This window comes from Actinia tenebrosa, unplaced genomic scaffold (assembly GCF_029948245.1).
Source record: "Actinia tenebrosa isolate PJP-AT-01 unplaced genomic scaffold, QUT_ActTen_1.0 PGA_scaffold12__29_contigs__length_12842862, whole genome shotgun sequence".
NCBI classification, from domain to species: domain Eukaryota; kingdom Metazoa; phylum Cnidaria; class Anthozoa; order Actiniaria; family Actiniidae; genus Actinia; species Actinia tenebrosa.
Genome location: NW_028292572.1, coordinates 7051558 through 7070488, shown reverse-complemented (window position 1 = coordinate 7070488; position 18931 = coordinate 7051558). Strand labels below are relative to the sequence as shown.

The 18931-nt window shown below is 38.7% G+C and overlaps 1 protein-coding gene and 1 long non-coding RNA gene across 2 annotated transcripts in view; one reads left to right on the top strand and one right to left on the bottom strand.

Moving 5' to 3' along the window:
* Window positions 1–796: 796 nt before the first annotated feature.
* The window catches only part of LOC116305446 (condensin complex subunit 3), an 18670-nt gene continuing 535 nt past the window's right edge, over window positions 797–18931 (top strand). The window contains exons 1-18 of the mRNA XM_089028135.1: window positions 797–1127; window positions 1606–2020; window positions 2769–2895; window positions 4292–4440; window positions 5840–6056; window positions 7486–7611; window positions 8596–8809; window positions 9588–9764; window positions 10418–10525; window positions 11556–11675; window positions 12374–12646; window positions 13957–14138; window positions 14800–14980; window positions 15521–15688; window positions 16611–16692; window positions 17214–17429; window positions 18079–18175; window positions 18265–18306. Coding sequence (XP_088884261.1) covers window positions 870–1127; window positions 1606–2020; window positions 2769–2895; window positions 4292–4440; window positions 5840–6056; window positions 7486–7611; window positions 8596–8809; window positions 9588–9764; window positions 10418–10525; window positions 11556–11675; window positions 12374–12646; window positions 13957–14138; window positions 14800–14980; window positions 15521–15688; window positions 16611–16692; window positions 17214–17429; window positions 18079–18175; window positions 18265–18306 — 3152 coding nt within the window. The 5' untranslated portion in view covers window positions 797–869. The remainder of the gene's footprint in view (window positions 1128–1605; window positions 2021–2768; window positions 2896–4291; window positions 4441–5839; window positions 6057–7485; window positions 7612–8595; window positions 8810–9587; window positions 9765–10417; window positions 10526–11555; window positions 11676–12373; window positions 12647–13956; window positions 14139–14799; window positions 14981–15520; window positions 15689–16610; window positions 16693–17213; window positions 17430–18078; window positions 18176–18264; window positions 18307–18931) is intronic.
* LOC148912151 (uncharacterized) overlaps window positions 16499–18931 on the bottom strand; it is a 21039-nt gene continuing 18606 nt past the window's right edge. The window contains exon 3 of the long non-coding RNA XR_016119413.1: window positions 16499–17454. This is a non-coding gene — a long non-coding RNA (uncharacterized LOC148912151). The remainder of the gene's footprint in view (window positions 17455–18931) is intronic.

Here is an 18931-nt window from a genome sequence, read left to right as displayed (position 1 = left end):
GGCGTAAAGTTTTCCCATTTCAGACCATGTGTCATTCCCTTGAGAATAAGATTCTTTGTTTGAGTTGTATCCATATTCATGTTTTATTCTCATGTGCAACCCTTAAACAAAAAAATGATACTCTAGGGAATGACACATAGTTTGAAATGGGAAAACATTACTGTGGATCTCACCGAGATGTGGCGACATGTCAAAAATTTGTCTTGTTACCACACCCTAATTCGTCCACTGTCACGCCTACTTTCGTGTTACATGTATTACAGTGAATACCTTACTGGCAATGTGCTAGATCTGAAACAGTAACAAAGTAGGTGTGTCAGTGGACAAATTAGGGTGTGGTAGCGAGACAAATTTTTGACGTCGTCACAGTTCGGTGAGATCCGTAGTATGCCTGAGTGCGACCAAGCCAAGGAGATCTATTCAGAGGACAAAACAATAAAATTTACTCTACTAAAATTTGAGTGGGAAATGATATGGCAAATGTTTATTCAAACTGTACCCTGCCATAATTATGCATTGTGATTGGGCGAGTTAGTAGAAGGCAATGGTAAGCTGTCTTTCAGAAGGTGGTACCATATTTACTGTGCATATGCATTATCATTGTATGTGAAAACAACAATTAACTCAACAATCATTCGAATTAACTCAAATATACGAGAAAAAGAGCCCCCATCGTAAAATAGCCCAAAAAAGGGCACTCAAAATATTTACAAGTGACTGCGTTTGACTGGGATTCCTGTGGTAGAGCTTGACCCAGGTAGACCGGGTCTAGGGTGTCATTTGGGCGCCATTTTTCAAACAATACGTTTATTTTTCAGACTCTTTTCTTGATTTTCGACGAAAAATATCTCATTTTAACCATCCTAGCAATGCCTTCCGACTGTAAAACTGTAAGGGAGGTATTTGAGGAGTCCCAGCGTGGTTTTCAACACCATGGGAAGCTTATACGGTGTTTAAAAAGAATCCAAAATTCGTTTTCTTCTGAAGAAGAATTCCGAGAATGTTTTCTTGATCACTTGAGATACGCGATGATCGTGTTTAAAAGAGAACCTGCAGTAGAGAGAATTGCGGAGTTTGTTGCTAAATATTCAACTGCAAAGATATATTATGAAAAAGCCCCTGAGAAGGTAAAGTTGATGGCTTTTTTACTTTAAAATTTTCATACTACGAATGTTGTCACTACAACGACAACGATGATTCACACCATGTACAAATAGATTGTAATCTCTCTAAGTTAATATTGTATAAGTAATGCTTAGCATGAGACAGTTTGATCTAATCCAAAGATTGTTTCAAGGTTCTATCTGTGAGTTAGCTGTGCCCTCTGACTTAGATCAGCCCAGAGGTTGTTTCAGGGTTCTATCTGTGAGTTAGCCATGCCCTGACTTAGATCAGCCCAGAGGTTGTTGCAGGGTTCTATCTTTGAGTTAGCCATGCCCTGACTTAGATCATCCCAGAGGTTGTTGCAGGGTTCTATCTTTGAGTTAGCCGTGCCCTGACTTAGATCAGCCTAGGGGTTGTTTCAGGGTTTTGATAAAATTGATATTTGATTGAAAGTCATTTTGTATTGATATCCATGTTATAATAATATTAATAATATTTCAGGGTGACAACATCAGTGATGATGAAGATGACTCTGATTCGGAACCAACCAACCCATTCCTTCAGTTCATGTTCAAATTCCTCCTTGACTGCCATGACGCTAAAGACAAAGGAGTTCGCTTCCGATCATGTCAGCTAATCAACAAACTACTGAACAATATGGACGATGATGCGTCAATTGATGACGACATTGCAGATGGTATCTTAACAAGCATGCTGAAACGTTTAAAAGACAAGATCCCAGCTATAAGAATCCAAGCTGTTTATGCGCTATCCAGACTACAGGACCCAAGAGATGATGACTGTCCTGTCCTTTCATCATATATGCAAATGATGACAACTGATTCAAGTGCTGACGTCCGCAAAGCAGTCTTAATGAACATTGCTTTAACTCGTCGAAGTCTTACACCGGTTATTGGTGAGTACATGTATACTAACTTTCAAATGCATAAAATCAACTTGTAGGCTTTTGCATTAGGTACTAAAGTCAGAGAACCCAAAGCAAAACTCTCAAACCAATAGAGACCAAACAAACTCTATGCTCATGTAATGCTGAGTCCAGAAATCAAATCCAAGACCCCCGAGGTGAAAATAAAAATATTTACAGTTATACATACTTTATTACATACTTTATTATTATAGCTCTTCCGCTATAAATACAAAAAATACTAAAAATAAGCAAAAAAATAAAAAATTATAAAATACTATTATGAGATTTAAAAATTTTAAGTATAATGGTAATTAATAAAAGGGGAAATCTCTACAAGTTCAATAAACAGTTAAATAAGTTCTTCTTAAAGTGTTTTGTGTCACTAATTTGCTTAATATCATCTGGGAGATCATTATACGACTTAGCACCTCGAAAGGCAAATGATAGCTGTCCGGTCTTTAATCTGCATTTTTGGTAGATTCAATTCATCTCTTTTTCTAGTATTTCTACCGTCATAAAAATAAGGCTGACTGACCCTAATTTTCTTGCCCATTTTTGCCCACCCCAAAATTTTTTCCATTCCCAACTGCACCACAGGGTTCCCAGTAAGCTCATTTCCACTGTTGTATCAGTAAAAAAAAATCCAACCTTCCGACCCCAATTATCTTTCTCATGCAACAGGAAACACACTTATTTTTTTTGTTTGGCCTAATGTGAAATGTTTCGAACTTTAAAGGGAGAACCCATGACATAACTGAAGCTGTCCGTAAAGTTGCCTACAGGATCATTGGTGAGAAGGTCAAGATCCAGTCATTGAGTATTGCTCTGAGAGTACAACTATTGCAGGACGGCTTGAATGACAGGTTGGTGCATGAGCATTCTTTTAACCAGGCCAAAACAAAATTTGCAGTTAAAAATGGAGAGACCACTAGTATATAGACCCCTTGCAGCACTGCATGCAGAATGCATGGAATGCAGCTCAATCTGGAGGACAAAACGATAGACTATTTTCTCAAAGGTTCATGAGCATCCAAATTTAAGGAACTATTGACGACCTATTGACAGGTGATGATACCAGAACACGAGTATTATCATGCAATGCTATGAATTTTTTTTTTGATAAGAATTCATAAAATCAATTAGAATATTTTCCTCTGTCTTTTTACTGAATTTGTATTTTTCAATTTTGTGGCCCGTCAAGTTAGATGCGCACACAACCTAGAGAAAACAGTCTATAGGTTCCAATTTTCAAGAGATTGGAATTCTTTTGTTTTGTCCCCCTGAAGGAGCTGCTTTGATATCACATGCAAGGGGTTTATATCCTATTTGCGTCACTTGTGACTTCAGGCAGTAGCTCACAGTATAAAGTGGGTTTTACAGTGTGAATACTATAACCTGGGCCATTTAGACAGCGAGAACCAATCAAATTGTAGAATAAAAACAATACATTCAAACCTTGGGTAGTGAAGCCAATCAGAAAGCAGCAGAAAACAATAGCCTTTTGCTCATATCTTTTTATTCCCATGAGAAAATGATGATGGTTATCTAGTTGTTTACACGTAACATCAGGGTCAAAGTACAATACTTGTGCAGTCTAGGTGTCTCCACCCCAAAGTTGGAATGCATTGTTTTCATTCTACATTTTAGTTGGTTCTCTTGTCCAACTGGTCTAAAGGACAAACCATTAGATTTTTGAGTGGGTGGGGGGGGGGGGGAGGGGGGTGGGCAAAAACCAAAAAAAAATTCAAGCACAGCTTTAAAGAGTGAAAAAGAATCTTGCATAAGGAAAGTGCCAGAAAAAAATTCCAAATTATGTTCCCAAAAAAAATATCCTGCACAGCCATGAGGTGTAAAAAAAATTCCTGCACAAAATAAATTGCCCAACCCCCTCCCCCCCAAAAAAATCTAATGGTTCGTCCCAGATACAGCAGTTGCACTGTAGACCTACTTAACCACCCAGCTGTCATAACGAAGGACAAAATTTTTACCCTACTACGAGCTACAAGAGGCTGTAGTTCAGTCACAGAGCATTGAAATAAATGGCCCAACTTTTCCAAATTGTCTCTACAACATCGTAAGAATAATCAGAAAAATGCTTTTATTTAAATCATGAATTATCGCATGTCACATGCAACCCTTCACTAGCTGTCAATCAAAATAACAGTGCAGATGATGGAGATGGTTGCCACTTTCTTCGTGACTGTTAGTTTATCACGACCTTTAAGAAATCTGAAATAATGTGGCTGTATACCCAAACAGGTCATCTGTTATTCAAGAAGTATGCATTAAGTGCATATTGCAAGGATGGCTGAAATCCCTAGACGGCAATGTGGTCAGTCTTCTGAAGTGTTTGGATATTGAGAATTCTGTAGACACAGCAGAAATTGCAGTCAAAGCCTTGTTAAAAGGTATACAGTATTATTTGGCTACTTTAGAAACGAACAAAAGACTGGGGCAAGTTTTAAATTTCAATCTAATTAGCAAAAGAATTTTGTCGTCTGATAAAGCACCTTAATATTAGTAAGTCTGTGAAATTTGAATGTGATTGGATAAAAAGAGCCAGAGCTACAAGCCTTCAAAAGTGAGAATGTATGGTTACAGGAGACAAGAATGCATTCCTTGTAAATTTTCAACACATTTGAAAGCCACTGCCACCTGGTTAGCTCACTTGGTAAGAGCGTCGGTCTGTTGTGCGGAAGGTCATGGTTCAAGCCTCGGCCGGACCAACACTCAGGGTCTTAAAATAACTGAAGAGAAGGTGCTGCCTTTGTAATTACACCTGCAAATGGTCAGACCTTCAAGTGTTCTCGGACAAGGACTTAAAACCATAGGCCCCGTCTGTCTTCACTAATATAACTCTGTACAAGGCAAATGTAAAAGATCCACTGAAGATGCTGGTGACAACCATCTTCAGTGCCCGTGTTAAAAAAACTCGAGGGCCACAAGTTAATCAGTTAACAAAATTACGTCATTTGTCAACCTCATGAAATAAAGTCTTCAATCAATCAATAACTCTGGTTCTTTTCATCCAGTCATGTTCAAATTTGCCAGACTTAATAATCTTGAGATGCTTTTTTCTTAAAAGACAAGAGATTTTTTTCTCTTGCTCCTTCCTAAAGTGGCCAATATTATTCTTATATGCTAAATAAATATAGATTGGTTCTAATAAAAAGCACCTCTTCTTTCTTTTCCCATGTTTTATTTAGCTATTTATTCCACCTTTCAATTTTTATTCTACTCTTTCCTTTCTCCCATTAACCCTTTTCTCTTACTGTCCTCCTATATTCTTTCCCTTTCCTTTCATTTCTATTGTCTGTTGTTTGTGTCTATGCAAATGACAGTACTTCCCTGCATTTAATGACGCTTTACTATCATCTCAATCATATTTATGATATTCGCAATAACGATCCCACCAAACCAGTTTCCCGCCATTTTAATCTAGCTAACCATTTTCTTTAACTTCATTGTTTTCGGTCTTTCTTTGATTAACGACAACAATGATTGTCGCAAGACCAAAGAAATGCAGCTTATTCACCTATTGGGCACTCTTACTCCCAACAGGATTAATGAACGCTTTACTTTCAACTAACCTTTTCTTTTGTCTTTGATTGTTTCTTTTTGTTTCCTTGCCTACCTTGTTCTTATTGGTTTCTTTTGTCTTATTCTATCATATATACACTCCTTTCTACCACCTCTTTCTCCTTTACTCCAACAAAGGACTAGCATCCGAAACGTCAGTAAGTTTTTTCATCTTTTCACTGTGTAAAATTTACCCTTTTATCATTACTTGTACTATGACAACATTAGGTATGATGAAGGAAGACCTACAGGACCAAATAAGCAGCCTCAAATCAGACACTAACCAATCAGGTCCCATTAGCATACCATATGACCAACTGGACTGTGAGACTGCATTCTACTGGAGATGTCTTGGTGAACACATCAAGTCCCTAGGGGTGGAGGGAGAGGATCTTCTTGACCTGCTTCTGCCAGAGGTGTCTGTGTTCTGTCAATATGTACAAGGGTAAGTATATTTCACCCATTTTCATAATTATGCAACCCAGACAGCTACAATCTGCACCAGAACTAGTAGAGACTCATACTCAACTTCCCTTCCAACCCAAACACATTACAAACTTTATCAATTTCACCCCCTCTCCTATCCAGGGCTCAAAATAGAAAAAATTGTAGTCTGCCATAGCAAAGGAGCATGCTAAAAGGAGGTCATTCCAGTAAATTTTGCATGATATTTTATTATTCATTTGGCAGTGCATCGTTATTTTTGCCTGCCAAACCTGAAATTTGGCCTGTCATTTGGCCATTGGCAGGTTGCTATTTCGAGCCCTGCTCTTCCTTCGCAATGTTGAGAGGATCAGCTTCTGATTTAAGTGAGGGTGTACCTTGTACAAAACCAACATTGAACTCGGGGGAGTGGGATGGTAAGAATAAGTGGGGATTCATTTATTTAAAGACATGCTAATGTTAAAAGAAGTGTAGTAAATAATGAGGGGAGTCTCAACTGTTTTGGCACAGATTGTAGCTATAATCGAGCTGTCATTCTTGAACCCAGATCCTTCTCACCAAAAATATTGAAGGCTCTAGTAAGACCGGAAGACCCAGATTCTAGGTCGTCAAATATGCACATGTTCCAAATATTCTGACTTCCGCCTTAAATTCAAACCATTTTTTTCTTTCAATTTCCAATCGTCAGAGTTAAATATTTATATATATATGTATATATTTAATTTGTTTTTACTGTACTGGTTTACTTCTAACGATGTTATAGTTGAACATCGTATTTATTTATACCACAAAAATTAAACAATTTGGAAAAAATTACATAAAATGGCATTAACTGATAAAATGATTAAACTGATTAAACAAGACATCTACACCAACGCATCGATGAACATAAACTAAAGACATCATCAATCGGTAAACCTTCGAGAAAAACATGGAAACTTTTCCTTAATAAGTCAAGAACATTTTAAAGAAATGCTCGTCAAAATGGGACTGTTTTAAATTAATTAAATGTTATTTATTAACAAACTGAAACCCAGTTTAAATATTCAAAGTGACTCTATTCAGGCTTAAGTATTTTATTAGTGTTTTTTTTTAATTTTTCTTTCATTGTTCATCATTTTATTGTACAATACTTAAATTACATAGTTTTTCGTTTTTGCACCTTTTTATACTCATTATTATTCATGCATATAAATTAACGTTTTCTTAGTTTTTATCACTTGATAATGACGTTCAGTTAACATCGAAACGTCGTGTAATATTATGTTTTTTAGCAAAAGTTTTATTGCTGAATTTTATCTTAAAAAATAAATGAGATAAGGTAGTGATATTGGTTATCAATGCTAATCAAGCTAGGTAACACAAAAATTGACAAAATTATGAAATGAAAATTCTTTAAATGACACCAAACAAAATTTTTTGTACTACAGGTACACAGAGAAAGAGTACTCCAGTATACCAGAGATAAACGAAGGACAAGCCATGCCGCAGACGTTTGTAGCACAACAGCTGTTGTTACTGATGGGTGTGGTAGACCTGTCTGATGAAGTAGGAAGGTACGTCAGTGTCTCGTAGGTCATGTAGCACAACAGCTGTTGTTATTGATGGGTGTGTTGGACCTGTCTGATGAAGTAGGAAGGTACGTCAGTGACTTATAGGTCATGTAGCACAACAGCTGTTGTTACTGATGGGTGTGGTAGACCTGTCTGATGAAGTAGGAAGGTACGTCAGTGACTTATAGGTCATGTAGCAGAGCAGCTGTTGTTATTGATGGGTGTGGTAGACCTGTCTGATGAAGTAGGAAGGTACGTCAGTGACTTATAGGTCATGTAGCACAACAGCTGTTGTTATTGATGGGTGTGTTGGACCTGTCTGATGAAGTAGGAAGGTACGTCAGTGACTTGTAGGCCATGTAGCAGAGCAGCTGTTGTTATTGATGGGTGTGGTAGACCTGTCTGATGAAGTAGGAAGGTACGTCAGTGCCTTGTAGGTCATGTAGCACAGCATATGTTGTTACTGATGGGTGTGTTGGACCTGTCTGATGAAGTAGGAAGGTACATCAGTGACTTGTAGGTCATGTAGCACAGCATATGTTGTTACTGATGGGTGTGTTGGACCTATCTGATGAAGTAGGAAGGTACGTCAGTGACTTGTAGGCCATGTAGCAGAGCAGCTGTTGTTATTGATGGGTGTGGTAGACCTGTCTGATGAAGTAGGAAGGTACGTCAGTGCCTTGTAGGTCATGTAGCACAGCATATGTTGTTACTGATGGGTGTGTTGGACCTGTCTGATGAAGTAGGAAGGTACATCAGTGACTTGTAGGTCATGTAGCACAGCATATGTTGTTACTGATGGGTGTGTTGGACCTATCTGATGAAGTAGGAAGGTACGTCAGTGACTTGTAGGTCATGGAGCAGAGCAGCTGTTGTTATTGATGGGTGTGTTGGACCTGTCTGATGAAGTAGGAAGGTACGTCAGTGACTTATAGGTGATATATGTGCATCCAATAACTGTAGCTTTGGCACTGATTTCTTTTCCAGGAAAAGGCTTGGACAATTGATCCACGATCTTCTAGTCTCGCCATTCATCCCTGAATCTCTGGTCGAAGTGCTACTGTCCAGAAATAATGAAGTCCAGGAAGAAGAGGAAGCAAGAATCCAAGAGTTAGTTGAGGTCATCGCTGATGTGCGCCAACCAATTGTCATGGTTGAGTCGACTTTGAGTCAGGAAGAGGAAAGAAAAAAGGAGTTGCAGGTAGATTGTCAAATTCAGCATAGATTTCTTCATTTTATCAAACCCTGAAACAACCTCTGGGCTGATCTAAGTCAGGGCATGGCTAACTCACAGATCAAACCCTGAAACAACCTCTGGGCTGATCTAAGTCAGGGCACGGCTAACTCACAGATCAAACCCTGAAACAACCTCTGGGCTGATCTAAGTCAGGGCATGGCTAACTCACAGATCAAACCCTGAAACAACCTCTGGACTGATCTAAGTCAGGGCATGCCTAACTCACAGATAGAACCCTGAAACAACCTCTGGGCTGATCTAAGTCAGGGCATGGCTAACTCACAGATCAAACCCTGAAACAACCTCTGGGCTGATCTAAGTCAGGGCACGGCTAACTCACAGATCAAACCCTGAAACAACCTCTGGGCTGATCTAAGTCAGGGCATGGCTAACTCACAGATCAAACCCTGAAACAACCTCTGGGCTGATCTAAGTCAGGGCATGCCTAACTCACAGATAGAACCCTGAAACAACCTCTGGGCTGATCTAAGTCAGGGCACGGCTAACTCACAGATTAAACCCTGAAACAACCTCTGGGCTGATCTAAGTCAGGGCATGGCTAACTCTCAGATAGAACCCTGAAACAACCTCTTGGCTGATCTAAGTCAGGGCATGGCTAACTCACAGACGAAACCCTGAAACAACCTCTGGGCTGATTAAAGTGATCAGGGCACGGCTAACTCAGGCATAAAGAAGCAATTCAGGATATACAGATTGTTATATCATTATTGTCTTCAAACAGCTTGCAACCATTAAGGTAAAGCTCATGGAACTAAATGATGAACTTGAGAACTGCGTGAACAACCAAGACTTCTCCAAGGCAGCAGAGCTCAAGCAGCAGATCACTGAGATAGAAGAAAGTAGAAATGCCATCAATGAAAGCAGTGCTTCTGTATCCATGGCCGTTAGAGAAGAAAAGGTTAGTGGTCATGATTTTTAACATAATTTTCATCGCTACTGAGGTCACTGTCACCTGCTTTGATATAAGCACAACATTAAAGAACTGGAGAAGAGTGGAGGAGGTACCGGGGGTTGACAGGCAACAGGCTAGAAGGACAATAATGAATGTAGTAGAGACTTCATGCTTTTTGAAAAAGCGATTTTCAAGGAAAATTCTCCCCAAGGCCAATCTCAATGCATGAGGGATACCATCATGATTGTGATGATAGTGATGATGTTAGAGAGATGGTAGAGACTTCAAGCGTTTATTACTTTATTACGTTTCATACTACACACCCGCACCTCTCCCCCCTTCCCCTCCAAGGCCAATCTCATGCTACGAGGGAAACCATGGTGATGGTGATGATGGTGGTGGTGGTGGTGATGGTGGTGGTGATGGAAGTGGTGATGGTGATCATGATGACTGATGATGGTGATGACTGATGATGAGTAGTACCTCTATAGCACATTCATCATGATCATTAACAACGACAATGCTATTATCATCCCTATCACCAGCATCAACTCCCATCAGCATCAGCGATATTGTCACTGCCACTCGAAGATATTTAGTAAACAAGACTAGAGATAATCGTACTTGTATTGATGTTCTGCATAAATTATTTCCTTTAGGATGACCCTGTAACTCTTCTTAAATGCCTGACTATTGCCTGTCAAATGCTACAAATAACGACAAGGAATGGACTCAACCCAACCCTGATGACTCTCATAGAGACACTCGTAAGTTGTGCTATGACTTTGAAAATTATTTGATCTATCATTCTGTTCGGGCGTAATGTTTTTCTGAGAAAAGTGGGTACCACCTCTAGAAACAAGCATCTCGCTTACGCAGAAATTATGCCATATCAAACATCGAGTGTCGTATTTCCCTGTGTCTGTTGTCTGCGAGGCAGACCCACGAGTTAGCATCGTCCCCGTATCCTTCCTCGATTTTCCAAAGTTTTTCTTTTTTAACTTGTCTTTTTTTTTATTATTATTTTCTTCTTCAAAAATGTTCATGTCGAATTCGTTATAAAACGACGGCCTTTTTGTTTGCCGCTTTTCCGCACAATCCAAATATGGAATTGATCATACTATATATGGAGTGAGCTTTCTCTACTCCAACTACGACACTAAGGCCCCGTCCACACGTATCCGGAAATTTTTGTATCCGCAAATTATCGTTTGCGTCCACACGCAGCGTATTCGAATCGTTTTCACCGTCCACACGTATCCGTTTTCGTAAAATTTCCGGATACGGACACAAAAAATAGCGGACACGTGTGGACGCAACCCGTGTCCGCAAAAAAAAACATTGCGAATACAAACATTTCCGGATACGTTTGGACGGGGCCATAGAGTAAAGCTTGATATGCATTTTTAGGCAAAATAGGATCGTAAATGCATTTTCACAATTTTGATTTTTTCCCAGGACTCACTTCACTTGTATTCACAAGGCCTTCTTTCTAAGGCAGCATTCATTTTTTAGGAGGGGGGTTGGGGGATGGACTGGAGGAATCCAGGGGAGGGCCATCAAATTTCTACTCAGTCATAAAGGGGGGTCATCAAATATTTCATACTTCATTAAAGGGGAGGGTCAAGAATTTAACACATTTCAAGGGGAGGGTCACTTTTTTATGCAGACAGAAGAAAAGGGGGTAAAGATCTTACGATAATGTTTATAGGGATTCCTCCTGCCCACCCATCCCCCCCTCCCCCATGACAAACTTTGCAGTATCATTCACTTGATATGTATTTTTTGTATCGGTAGATTATCCCAGGAGTTCAAAATGAAGATCCAAAAGTACGTAACGCAGCCATCAAGAGTCTTGGCCTGTGTGCCCTACTGAGCTGTGAGTTTGCCAGGAAACATCTGGTGTTGTTTCTACAGGTAGGCTACGGGTAAATGACATATTATTTAACAAATTTTATTCGTTTTATTGTATAGTTACTAATTTTATTTCGGTATTGCATTTATTTACGCAAAAAGAAAGATGATCGCAGGATCTAGCAGCACTTCGCGCATGCGCCTTGCAGGTCATTTTGACCAGTAACAAAACAAGGTATGACTGACTAATTTGGCCGCGGTAGTGGACTTGAATTTCAAGTCTGCTCTCCATGTTTGAGGATATCATGCATTGATTGCATATTCACTCGAGATTTTCATGGAGTTGTGGGTCTTGCGGAGGGAGTGCCGGCTATATCTCGCAGATCGTAAACCCTTGGGTCAAGGGAGAGACCTAACAAGCTCTACTCACATGTGATGCGGAGTACAAGAATCAAACACAATTTAGACCCAGGAGAAAAACCCTTGAATCAAGGGAGAACCTAACGAACGCTGCTCACATGTAATGCTGAGTCCAGGAATCAAACCCGAGCGTAGATGTGGAATTTTTTTCACCGTTTAATTATTTAGACTAATAGGACGCCATTGAAAAACTCCTTGGGGACATGGGCGCTCTGTTTAAATATTATGATAAATATATAACAAATTTCCTTTTAAAATGTTTTTCAAAACCATTACTTTTTGAATTTGAATTTAATAGTGCAAAATAATAAAGGTGTTGTCGTTGTTGCATTTTTTTCCAGGTTGCTCAGCTTGACTTAGAAATGGTTCAAGTCACAGCCCTTCAAGTAGTTTTCGATTTGCTCCTGAAGTTTGGTTTAGAGGCGTTCAAACTGAACCCCAACAAAGACTTCCTGGAAGAAGAGAAGTTGATCAGCGAGAAAGAAGATAAGAACAACGAAGAACAAGAACAAGAAGGCGGCGAACAAAAGGAAGATGGTGACGTGGAAAATAGTACGCCAGACAACACAGCAACTAGTGTGTTGACTATCCTGACTGGACTGCTTGAGAGCGAGGTATTCAGGAAATCATTTATTTTAATGATGCTACCGAAGACAGGCAAATAATTCAGCATTTTCGCGCTATGCCATCACGTGGTACAAATTGTATTGGAAAGTGTGACGGTCACTAAAAGGTTCGAAAATGGTTCTCAGATTTCGGTACGAATGTACTGACTTTTAAACAAAGTATTTACTTGATTTGTTTAGTAAGCTCCCTAAATACAAGCAAAATATTTTTCTAACTTTGTTGAAGCTTTTCTAACTGCTCTATAGAGAAAAAGATGAACAAACAAGGTAAATAATTTGTTCAAAAGCCAGTACATTTGTACGGGAATCCGAGACCAATCTCCGAACTTTTTGGTCACCGTAACACAATCCAATACAATTTATACTACAAGATGGCTAGCGTGAAAATGGTAAATCATAATATTTTGTGATAACCAAGTTTAATAATTTTTTTTTATTCAAATTTTTTTTACGTTTTCTTGTTGTGCTTTGGTCATTTTTGCTATCTATCAAACATACCAAGTCACAAGGAAGCAAGCCATGTTGACAGATGCAACGTAATTGCGCACAAGCAGATAATTATTTGTAGGAAGTCATTTGCAGTTACCTCGGCCCATCGAAACGACGGAAAAAATAACTTGAATGATAAATTGAATGCTACTTACAAAGCAGGCTGAGCGCACTGATGGCATAAGCACCGTTTTCAGTTTAGATAAGTTTTTTTAATACTGTAAAACGTTCGCAGCACAAACGAAGTCGTGACACGGCAAGGCATCAGACCAATCACATTGTACGAGAATTTACTCTCCATCCAATCAAATACCCGTGAAAAGCGTATAGCATAAACACGATGCGGACATGGTCACATCAAACTCAAGGCTCTGCCAAACCAATCACATTGCGCGAGCCAAAAATCAGCCATTCAAAGTTCTAGAAACTTCACGGTCGCGAGAAGGCACGTATACGCGGCACCAAGCTTTTCACAGTTGCGACCGATCAGAGCGTGCGTATAATCTCAGCTAAAATACTAATTTTTAAGGAATATAAAACGTGCGCGCACATGTCTCTGTACTGAAATATAAACCTGCTGGGAGCTGTAGAGCAAGAGAGAAGCAAGCTTAGGAACACAAGGAGTAGTTGAGTGTTTCTCTTGATTTACGAGCCAGCCAATCAACGCGCTCGTTATATCTCAAATATTTTATAAAACATAATACTGAATGATTTATATCACAGAGTAACGACCTGAGCCAGCCAATCAGCGCGCACGTTATATCTCAAATATTTTATAAAACATAATAATGAATGATTTGTATCAACAGAGTAACGACCTGAGGAACGGGGCAGCTGAGGGGCTTGCTAAGCTGTTATTATCAGGAAGAGTTCTGAGTGCTAAGCTACTGTCTCGTCTTATTCTCCTGTGGTATAACCCTACTACAGAGGAGGATGGAAGTCTACGTCATTGTATTGGGGTCTTCTTGCCTGTGTTTGCTTTTGCATCAAGGTAAAATACTAATTTGGGATCGAATCGTTATGATCAAATTAAAAGGCGTCTATCGACTAATTCATTCTAACCATTCAGGCATAATTCAGGCTAACTATTCATTTATCATTCATTTATCATTCATTCATTTATCATTCATTTATTTTTCATTCATTTATCATTTATTCATCTATTCATTTATTCATTCATTCATTTATCATTCATTTATTCATTCATTCATTTATCATTCATTCATTCATCATTCATTCATTTATCATTCATCATTCATTCATTTATCATTCGTTTATTTATTCATTCATTCATTTATTTTTCATTCATTTATCATTCATTCATTTATTCATTCATTCATTTATCATTTATTTATTCATTCATTCATTCATTTATCATTCATTCATTCATTCATTTATCATTCAATCATTTATTTATTCATTCATTTATCATTCATTCATTCATTTATCATTCATTCATTTATCATTTATTTATTCATTCATTTATTCATTTATCATTTATTCATTCATCTATTTATCATTTATTTATTCATTCGTTTATAATTTGTTCATTTATTCATTCATTTAATCACTCATTTATCATTCATTCATTCATTTACCATTTATTATTCATATATCTTTCATTCATTCATGGTTTGATTATATCTTATCAGGACGAACCAGGAGTTGGTTGAAGATGCCTTTCTACCCATCTTAAAGACCCTCTTCAGTGCACCAAGTTCGTCACCACTCGCTTCCATCAACAGCAATAATGTGGCCGAACTGTTGATAGAACTCACCAATAGCAAGTATCTGAATAAAAACAACACTACAGGACAATCAACAGCTACAGAGGTAAATAAAGAACGAGGGCCGATTTATGCGAAATACCCCCTACCCCTAAAACCCCATAAAAAGGAAAGGAAGCGTTGCCGACTTATTCAACATGGATGGCCTGGATCTCTCACTGCTGTGTATTTTAATTCAATTCACCATCATCATATTCATCATCATCATCATAACCATCACCACCATCATCATCATAACCATCATTAATACCATCATCACCACCATCATCATTACCATCTTCACCATCATCATCATCACCACCATCATCATCACCATCATCATTACCATCATTACCATCATTAATGCAATCATCATCACCATCATCATTACCATCATCATCATCACCACCATCATTAATACCATCATCATCACCATCATCATTACCATCATTATCATCACCATCATTACCACAATCATCATCACCATCATTATCACCATTATCATTACCATCATCATCACCACCGTCATTAACCATCATCATCACCATCATTATCATCACCACTGTCATTATCAACATCATCACTTTAATTTTGTTACGTTATACAGGGTTGCAGTCATGTGTCATTAGCCCTCAAAGTAGCGAATGAGGTCCTGTCCGATCCACAAGCCCCTGGTACTCGTGTCCTATGTAAGGTCCTCACCTCCTTAGACTTGAATGGGTGTGACCAGACCAGCATCAAAGACCTGAAAGTCTTGGCATACAAACTATACGACGTAAGGAGACGACTGTCTCAGTCCCTATAGGGCGCTTTCACGTGACGTCACAGCGGCCATTATGGGGTACCAAAACAATACATTTTCTATCCTATGGGAATTGAACTCTATTTTTATGCAAAAACTGTGCAGAAAGTTTCTATTGCTTGGTACACCAATATGGCTGCCTTCTCACGTGAGTGAAAACGCTCTATAGGGCTTTTAGAGTGTGACCGACGTATTTCCGGTCTCAACTGTTCACTAAAACCGCTAACATAAAGCGGAAAATAATCTCAATGATTTAACAGATCCTGACATGAAGAAAATGTTTAAAACAGGGTTCGTGCTACTCCTTAAACTCCTTGAAAACTCCTTGAATTTATTCACGTCTTGAAAAGCTCTTGAAATTTTTCTTTGATCATTACTTGTATGGTTCTGAAATAGATCTAGTCAGAAAGATCGGAAAATCTGAAAGTCGGCCATGTGCAACCACCGTGTAAAACCTTGGCATAGTTAGCTGAACATGCTGCTTGAAAATTCATTTTTGGGTCCTTGTATACTCCTTGAATAGTCCTTGAATTTTAAGTCGTTACCTCTCAACCCTGTTAAAAAATCTTTCTATTTTTCGTTTTGGAACCGGAAATCATTTTTCCATACGATTGACGTCTCGCTTTAAAACTCGATAAGGCATGGGGTAGGGATCGCCGTTTGACTCTTGAGCACAGGCAGCCCAAGCAATGTACCTGTGTTCGTGGGTTTCGTATGTATGGGTCGAAAAAAATCAGGAAAAGTAGAAGTTTAAGAAATCATACGTTTTTTCTTCTTATGCTATACTGTTGGTCTTCCACTTTATTCTTACGACCTTAATGACAAAAGTTAACAAATAGCTCGTCAACTTCAGTTATTTTAGACTCATTTTAGCTGTACGTTTGTCTCATTTCAGGTGGTTGAAGAGAGTGCTTCTACCAAGTTGTTGGACAAATTCCAAAAAAACCTGGATCATATGGACAAGACTACTGACCAGGGTAACTACCACTGTATTCCCAAGAACCTTGAAATTTTATCGAACCCCGAAGCAACCTCTGGGCTGATCTAAGTCAGGGCATGGCTAACTCACAGATAGAACCCTGAAACAACCTCTGGGCTGATCTAAGTCAGGGCATGGCTAACTCACAGATAGAACCCTGAAACAACCTCTGGGCTGATCTAAGTCAGGGCATGGCTAACCTACAAATAGAACCCTGAAACAACCTCTGGGCTGATCTAAGTCAGGGCACGGCTAACTCACAGATCGAACCCTGAAACAACCTCTTGGCTGATCTAAGTCAGGGCACGACTAACTCACAGATAGAACCCTGAAACAACCTCTGGGCTGATCTAAGTCAGGGCATGGCTAACTCACAGATCAAATTGGTATTAAGGTATAGTTTAGTGCAAAAACACCCTCTGGAATTTTGACAATTTGAATTTTGGTCGCTAAATAGATATTCTACCGTAATCCGTAGCATTAGAAAAATTTCAGTCATGATATTTTATTGTCCTATAGATGCGACAAACGAGCAAGCTGTTGGTGAAGAGACGACGACAGAAGGGTCCCATGACAGTTCAACACAGAGCCAAGATACCCAGCCACCTAACGACCAACCAACTAGTGAGGCTGATCACGATCATGTACCAGCCAATCAGGATCAATCTAAGGATCTTGACAACCAAGATGACACCTTGAGTGACAGCACTAACACGCTGGGGAACCGCGAAAATGGTATGAAGAGATTTCCACTGAACAGCTGAAGTTAGAACAACCCTTTGATAGGTTAAAACAATTCACATAGTCATTAAAAAAATTATTATACAGCTTCTCATTAATCCCATATAGGTAACTGTCCAATTATTTTCTTAATTGGACAGGTCTTGTTGATATGGGATTAATTAGGCAGCTATATAATTAATAGGTAATGGGATTTCATGCTCCCCAATCAAGAAATAATTAGACTCGAAAAATTCCTCTGACTGCCAAATTGGACTCGGCCTACGGCCTCATTGAAATATCGATATGCAAATGAGATGACGTAAATTCAATAATAGGTTACATTTTGAAGTGTAATTTACGACAAGTGTAATAACTTAAAAGTGTACAAAGTCATATATTTCAGTTATAAGGATAATTTGCAAATGAAAAAACAGCAGTACTTTCCACAACAGCATTTTTGTATGATAAATTAGTCTTGAATTTACGTCATCTCATTTGCATATTGATATTTCAAATGTTTATATCTGCGAAAAGAGAAGACCCCATACAAAAATACTGCAACCATACTACTACACTGTTCACATATAAGTGATTTTGATAATAAAATTTTTTTCCTTGATATACACTTTAAGAAAAAAAACCAACTGTTTTTATTTTTCAGCACACGAAACCGTCCAGAAAGAAAAAGTGATTTCAAAAACACCAAAGACAAAACCATCAGACAGGAAAAAAACTACAGCAGCAAAAACAGCCAAAAGGTAAGGTTGTTCTTAAAGGAAGCAAGCATAAATGAATTGGTTAGAGCATATTAATCGTGCATTCTCAATAGATACGCTTTCTGTTTCAGCATGTCAACTGCAAAAGCTGGCAAGAGATCTCGACAAAAAATGTAAGGCATTTTAATTTACTATTCTTTGTTTATAACCTTTTGTTTTCTAGTTTTTTTAACCCTTTATGTTTATTCATTCTCACTTCCTCACTCCTTTTTTCCTTGACTTTCTCTTTTCTCGCATTTCTCTCCCCCATTCCTTCCCTCCTTCCATCCCATTCCTCCTCTTCTTCCGTCTCATTCTTCCTCGTCCTCCATTCTCCATCCTTCATTCCTTCCATTCTTCATTCTTCCTCGTTCCTTCCATTCTTCCATCCTTCCCTTCCTTCTCCTCCTCATTCCTTCCTTCTCATTCCTCCACTATCTTTCTTCCGTTCCTTCATCCTTCCATCCTCATTCCTTCCATCCTCCTTCCTCCTCCGCCTTCCATCCCATTCATCTATTCTTCTTCCTTCCATCCATTCCTTCCATTCTTCATTTCTTCCTTCGTTCCTTCATTCCTTCCATCCTTCATTCCTTCCTTCCATCCTTCCATCCTTCATTCCTTCCATTCTTCATTTCTTCCTTCGTTCCTTCCATCCTGCCTTCCTTAAATCCTTCCTACCTTCTTTCGTCCCTTTCTTTATTTCATCCTTTCTTCTTTTCTTCCATACATTCTATTCCTTCTCTCTTTTTTCTATAAATT